This window comes from Cladophialophora psammophila (assembly GCF_000585535.1).
Source record: "Cladophialophora psammophila CBS 110553 chromosome Unknown aczJe-supercont1.12, whole genome shotgun sequence".
NCBI classification, from domain to species: domain Eukaryota; kingdom Fungi; phylum Ascomycota; class Eurotiomycetes; order Chaetothyriales; family Herpotrichiellaceae; genus Cladophialophora; species Cladophialophora psammophila.
The window spans coordinates 857,471-864,192 of NW_006912933.1; the positions used below are offsets into that span (position 1 = coordinate 857,471).

The window sequence follows — 6,722 nt, forward strand, 5'->3', positions numbered from 1 at the left end:
ATGTCCAAGAGGAATGAACCAGCTCATCCTGAGCAAAAACACCCAAGCACCAAACGAGCCAAAGAGCTCGACGCGCACACCCCATACGACGAACTCAGGTCTCTCCTTGCCGCCCAGGAGTCTCCCAGTGACACCAGGAGAGTTCTACACTGGTTCCGGAGTAAGGACCTGCGCATCCACGATAATCGTGCGTTGAACGCGGCTTCTCAGTGGGCAAACGAGGCCCATGCCCCGTTGCTATGCGTGTACGTCAACTGTCCAGCGGAGTTTAGATGGCATGGCACTTCACCCGCCAGGACGGACTTCATCTTCGAAAATCTCGCGCTTATGAAAGCTGAGCTCGAGGCGTTGAATATTCCATTGGCGTTCCTGGAAGCGAGTGAACGTGACGAGCTCGTCCCAACCATTGTCGACTTTATTCGCGAAAATGATATCTCGCATGTGTACGCCAACTATGAATACGAAATTGACGAGTTGCGCCGCGACGTTAAAGTCTTGAAGGAGGCCACTGGTGGAAGCTCCAAGTCTAGAGGATTCCATCTCTCTCTGCATCATGACCAGACAGTCGTGGAGCCAGGCAGCGTACTTACAGACAGCGGGAAGGCCATGAAGGTATTCACGCCTTATCATAGGGCATGGCTCGCCGAAGTGAAGGCCAACCCAAGTGTGCTCGACACTGTCCCCGCGCCTTCAAAGAATTCCACCGAATCGAAGAAAGAGCTCAAGCGATTTTTTGACAGCCCTGTCCCCAGCCCACCTGAGGAGAAGCAATTTGCCAGTGACGAGGAGAAAGGAAAAATTCGCAAACTCTGGCCCGCAGGCCACGACGCTGCTGTGAAGCGACTCACCCACTTCCTCGACGAGAAGATTGTCGACTATGCGGCAACACGATCTAGCCCCGCAAAGAACTCCACGTCTCGACTCTCTGCATACTTCAGCGCTGGCGTCCTCTCCGTTCGCGAAGCCCTCAGTGCAGTAAGCAAACGGAATGACAGTTCCACTGATTTCTCAAAGGAAGGCTGCGATCCCGGCATGTCTAGCTGGGTCCGCGAGATCGTCTTCCGGGAGCTGTACCGACAAACTCTTCTCCAAACCCCTCATACATCGATGAATCTACCACAGAACTTGAAATTCGACTTTGTGGAGTGGGAGGAGGATGAGGAAGGGTATAAACGCTGGGAAGAGGGCACACTGGGCGTCCCCTTCGTGGATGCTGGTATGCGGCAAATCAAACACGAGGCCTATATGCACAACCGCTTACGCATGAATGTCTCGAGCTACTTATACTGCAACCTGCTCATCGACTACAGACGAGGAGAGCGATACTTCGCGGAGAAACTGATCGATTGGGATCTGAGCAACAATACGCAAGGCTGGGAACCCAGCTACACGGTGTTCAACCCTGTGAGCCAGGCCGAGAAGAATGATCCTGAGGGCGAGTACATTCGCAAGTGGATCCCAGAGTTGAAGGGTGTGAAAGGGAAAGCGATCTTTGATCCATACCATCGGTTGGACCCACAGGAGTTTGAGAAACTAGGCTATCCCAAGCCATATGTCGACTGGCACAAAACGAAGCAGCGGGCGATCGAAAGGTTCAAGTCGAACATGAAGAATGCTGATCCTTGAGCTGCACAGTGTCAGAGTGAGGTCTATGTTCGTCCTTTCCGGGGTTGGATATGGAAGTCTTCCTCCAGAATGACTGTGATGCGGTCGATGTCCTCCATTCTTTTGTTGATATCATTGTCCATGAGGTGGCCGCAGCGCCCATCCTGTTTGTAAACCGCCTTGTCTTCACTCTTGACAACATCAATTCTGACAACAATGGCGCGAATAGACCAACATGGCCGCGACGATGCCGCAGCGCCTATTGCAAAAATCCGCCGAGAGGTGTCGAGATGTGGTGATTGACGGACACCCACTAGAGCCTCCTCCCGTAAATATCTGTCCTTCTGGTTCTTTTCAGCGCAACGCTCCTTTCTGGCCTTCTTGTCGTTATATCACTTCATAGGCATCGTCGAGAACGTCAGACTGGCCTGGAACTGGCATCCTTCTGCGTCTCTTCGCCTGATATCGGTCGTCGCCGCCGGTCTGACCGGGCTTGTCGAAGAGAAGGACGTCCGCCTGGTGAATACGATCCTGCCTTCACTGCCAACGCGGCCGCCGCCTGCTTCTTCGTTCCACCTGCCTCTTCGTCCCGGCACAACAAGCACGTCCGGCTTACCTGACTACTCGAGAAGAAAAGACTCTAGAAGAAATCATCGCCAAGGAGCGGTTTGAGGAGAAGAGGAGATCATAGCCAAGTTGCCGTTTGTTTGTTGACACCATGTTCTTTCTATATTTATTCACACCAACGATGCCTTCTGATCTGCCGCTTGTTGTTAGACCGGCGGCTGACGAACTTCGAGCACAACTTTACCAGCTCACTGAAGTCGGAAAAGCCCTCCAAGCTGAAAGGGCCACTCTGGAACACCAGTTGAGAAGCGTTCAAGAGAGAATCGCGGCCAACGAAGGCAGAGTCCGTGCAATCATGGCTGACCTTGATGCAAGGATGTTCAAGGAACATCGTTCCCAGAGTCAGCCCCAATTCCAACGGAGTGTCGTTGAAGATGAGACTGTCATCGAGGGCATCCGCGCCCAGATGGCGCAGAGCCTTGGGTTGACCAGCGCGGTTGAGGCCGTGAGCAAAAATCAAGGGACGATTGCTGACAACAACCTCCTCCTCACCGCAATCATGACCCAGCTGAGTGGCGACCCGTTTCAGCTCGCTCATCGCGTTGCTCGTCGCATCACAGAGATTGATCGAATCAGAGCCCAACAGCGCGAAAACTTCCCTCTTCAACTCAACCTCACTTATCCGTCACCTGGTCAACATAACCTCACCTATCCCTTACCTGCCCTACCTGCCTTACCAGGCATCGTCAACCCCCCCTTGCCTCTCACGCAGGCCGCAGTTGTCGGAGACGTGAGTATTCGAACAACCAGAGAACCATCAGTCATCCCTCTGCTCTCACCTTCCATCAAATCCGAGAGTGACTCCACTGCAAATCCGCACAATGATACAAACACTCAACCGGACCTCACCGAAGCTACGATGCACGACGACCCTGCTACTGTAGCTCGATCGGTCGAGAGCACCCCGGTTCCTCGCGCGGAACAAAGCCAAGTCGTCGCACACGGAATGGCAGCTCTCCAGAAGGATTTCCCTGGACTTCTGGAATCCTTGAGCATACCCTCAATGACACGCACCAAACTGACCCCCACCAGCCCTGCGTCTGCTGCTGTTACTCCTACCGGAGCGCGCAGCAAGCGTGGTCGAGCGTCCATGGAAGCAGACGACAGCCCAAGTCAGGGTGCAGCCAAGACAGGCAAGAAGGTCAAGACTGACAAAGAACCAAGTAAGCCACCCCGTCTCAAGTCTCGATGGACAGTACTAACCTCGGAAAAGCTATCGCGCATACTTTTGTGAGGTACCTGACCCGCCTCGAACAAACGCACCAGTACGGTGGAGCCATAACTGAGATGCTCAAATGTGCGCGTTGCCAAGTGATTAAGCGCGACGTCCGGGTTCTCAACTGCCTCCATCTGTACTGCCATCGGTGCATTCTTAAACTCCGGACTGAAGCGTCAAAGGGGGACGCGGTCAAAGGATTCCAATCATTCTGCGTGAAGCCAGCCTGTACACAAGTCGTCAGCGGCAAGACCACTGTGATCGACTCCGACATCATCGACTTCTTGCAGTGGTACGACAAGCAGTCTCCAACAATCACCTCCCTTCCTGCACAAGTCAACGTGCTCAACGCTGCGCTTGTCAAGTACCCTGAGGACGAGGACATCAAACGCAAGTTGGACCAGGTGCAGGCACAGTACGGAACCCTTCTGGCCAGTGGTGAGGCGGACATCCCCTGTGACCTCATGCAAATTGCAAAGTTGGCCAGGAAGCCATACTGAACAACATCAAACAAATCGAGATGTGGACACACGGAGTGAGGCGGATGCGCGCTTTGGTCCCGCCATTGACATCTCTAGCAGATCTAGCATTGAGACTCGGGCTGAAAACATGAATTTCCAGCAATTCGGTCCCGGCGACAGTGGGTAGCAAAAGGGGAGTTGAGCTCGTGGTCGATAGCTACTGTCATTGAGTTTTTGCAAGCTTGGAAGGAACGGGCTTCATTATGGTATTTCATCCTCGGCGATCCGACAGCCATATCGGAGACATGCGCCCCAGTGCGCAAGCATGCCAGGACATTTGCATTTTTCGAGGAAATGGACTCTGGGTCAACAAAGGGGTCACTCGAGCGCCGATATTGGATCATGGATGGATGGATGGCTTCCATGTCAGGCACACACAGAATAGAGCGAGATGCAGCAACTACCAGAAGATCACTCACTGCCTACGTATTTCGTAGGTAGATAGGTAGAAAGATCCATAGGTAGAGAAGAGAGTTGCAGCGGCAGTCTCCTCGATCTAATCCAAAACACGCACCAAAAGAAACATTTGTATGTATTCGGTTTTCCCTGCTCTCGCAAGTAGTACGGCCAGTTACGGGTGGGATTGAACAACGAGAGAATCTGATATCTGATATGTATACGCATGCAGAGCGTTAATCAACGATGTGCTCAACGTGCCCGCGATGCATTTTTGTTCTTGTTGCTGCCGTTGCCGTTGCCGTTGCCGTTGCCGTTGCCGTTGCCGTTACTGTTACTAATCCCGCATCGACCACACCGGGCCAGCGAGCCGCCCTAGGTCCAACTCCTGTGGTCTGCTGTTTGGTGCACAAGATGAACTGAAGCTGGGAAAGCCGTGAGGATCGGATTTTGCGAGCGGGATGGGGTTTGCTTGGGGTGCAACGATGGCCCTTCAGTGGGCGATGGACATGGCCAGGACCTCATCCTTGTCTTTGTGCTTGCCTTTGTCCTCCTCATCCCGCAAGGGCCCTTCCCCCTCCCTCCTCTTGTCGAGGTTTTTCTTTTTCTTTTTACCATCCCTGCTTCCTCATCTTCCTGATCCGGCCCAACTCGCTCCGGAATCCCTCCATGAACAACTTGCGCCACCTCAGGATCCGTATGTTCTTTCTCCGCTGGCCCCTGCGGACGTGCTTCTCCTGGCTCCTCATGTCCTGCTTGACGCTGTTCTCGTTGCATTTGCGTTCCAACAGGCGGAAGCCTCGCGTCGGGTCGCCGTAGATGCCGTCCACCGTACGGCCCAGCGTTGGACGCAGGCGCAGCGTGATCGGCGGGAGCGAGGACGAGTAGATGTCTTCGTGCAGGTCGGAGAGGAGGGTCGAGGCGGAGGGCGTGTTGTTCCCGGTGCTGTTTGATGTGGCAGTCTTGGAGGCAGCAGCGGCGTTCTGGTTGCGAGCAGTCCCCAGCAGTTGGTCCCAGCGTGAAGCAACGGTTTCTTTCCTCTTGGACTCTGGAGCTCGGGTCTCGCGGATCAGATCCAATAGCTGGCTTCTCATCGGATTGGGAGAGGAGTTGTTGTTCTTCCTCGGAGGTCTGGAGCGCGACGGAGCTGAGTCCTGGGATCTGGAAGCTGTAGAGCAGAGCTGCCTCGCTTTTTCTCGCAGTATAGCTCGAACGACATCGTGAAGGGGTGACCTCTGGTAACTCGAGGAGATGAAGGGGCGCGCTGATAATCGGGGAGATAAAGCACAACGTGCGCAACCCTGCAGGGATTGAGACGTCTTCATTGTCGTTGATTTTCAAGTAGAAGGATCTGAAGAGGCCCTCGAGCACGTCGCTCGGACCAAGCGGCGAGCAAATAAGGGCGGGTCGATGGCCTGAGTGGGTGATGAAGCGTGTGGTTCATACAGTTCAATTGAAAAACAGTGACGGGACGCAATCTCAAAAGCTCGGCCGCGCAAAATCGCCAGCCAATCGAGTTCAAGCTTCTGCGGACCGAGATCCAACTCTTGAGGGTACATTTGGGTACCCAGTACACATGGACTTCCTCGATTCTGCACATCGCTTCCAGGTTTGGCTTCAGCCACATATTCCAGCAATCTACCGAGTACGGGGAGGGAGACGTTTGATGAAGTGTCCGCGCATTTGCTTTGACGCTTTATATCTGCCACAAACACTCAGACAACTAACCCATCGCTCCCACCAGTCTGCTGCGCCCCGCAGGATGTCTTCCAACTCGTCCAACCTGGTCACGCTCTCTTCGCTCAAATACGTCCACGCCACGACCCTGGGTCCTCTTCTGCTCGATCCCACCGAGAAGGCCAAGATCGCCATAATAGACGTCCGTGACTCTGACCATATCGGTGGCAACATCCACGGCAGCACTTGGGTCCCCCTGCACCAGCTGGACGTGAGAATGCCCGAGCTGCTACGGACGCTGAAGGACAAGGAAAAGGTGATTTTCCACTGCATGCTGAGTCAACAGAGAGGGCCAAAGGCGGCCTTGACATACGCGAGAGCGAAAAAGAGGGCCGAGGCCAAAGAAGCTGCTGAGCAGGCGCAGTCGCAGGAGAGAGAAGAAGAGGCGAAGGAAAACAGAATGGAATCGTCGCCACAACAGGAGATTTGCGTGCTGGAAGGCGGATTTGGCTCCTGGCAAGCACGGTTCGGCGAGGATCCGAGGCTCACAGCAGATTATCAGCCGGACCTGTGGTTCTGATCTTCTTCACACGAGCTGGCCTCTTGTTATTTTTTTCCGGCTGAACGTGGCTTCTCTCGACCTGCTCCAGATCTATCGGGCCGGCCTTGGATCGGGAATT

At 54.2% G+C, this 6,722-nt stretch overlaps 4 protein-coding genes across 4 annotated transcripts; 3 read left to right on the plus strand and 1 right to left on the minus strand.

Annotated features, from left to right (window-relative positions):
• On the plus strand, positions 1-1,626 carry A1O5_07987 (uncharacterized protein; the record flags this gene model as incomplete). Its single annotated transcript, XM_007748572.1, has 1 exon — positions 1-1,626. The coding sequence occupies one exon, from the start codon at positions 1-3 to the stop codon at positions 1,624-1,626; it is 1,626 nt and encodes a 541-aa protein (XP_007746762.1).
• A 727-nt stretch (positions 1,627-2,353) lies between these two features.
• On the plus strand, positions 2,354-3,948 carry A1O5_07988 (uncharacterized protein; the record flags this gene model as incomplete). The annotated part of the gene is made up of 2 exons (XM_007748573.1): positions 2,354-3,395; positions 3,446-3,948. The coding sequence occupies 2 exons, from the start codon at positions 2,354-2,356 to the stop codon at positions 3,946-3,948; spliced, it is 1,545 nt and encodes a 514-aa protein (XP_007746763.1).
• A 1,028-nt stretch (positions 3,949-4,976) lies between these two features.
• Positions 4,977-5,459, minus strand: A1O5_07989 (uncharacterized protein; the record flags this gene model as incomplete). The annotated part of the gene is made up of 1 exon (XM_007748574.1): positions 4,977-5,459. The coding sequence occupies one exon, from the start codon at positions 5,457-5,459 to the stop codon at positions 4,977-4,979; it is 483 nt and encodes a 160-aa protein (XP_007746764.1).
• Positions 5,460-6,127: 668 nt separating this feature from the next.
• Positions 6,128-6,622, plus strand: A1O5_07990 (uncharacterized protein; the record flags this gene model as incomplete). The annotated part of the gene is made up of 1 exon (XM_007748575.1): positions 6,128-6,622. One exon carries the CDS (start codon positions 6,128-6,130, stop codon positions 6,620-6,622), a length of 495 nt encoding a protein of 164 aa, XP_007746765.1.
• Positions 6,623-6,722: the final 100 nt, after the last annotated feature.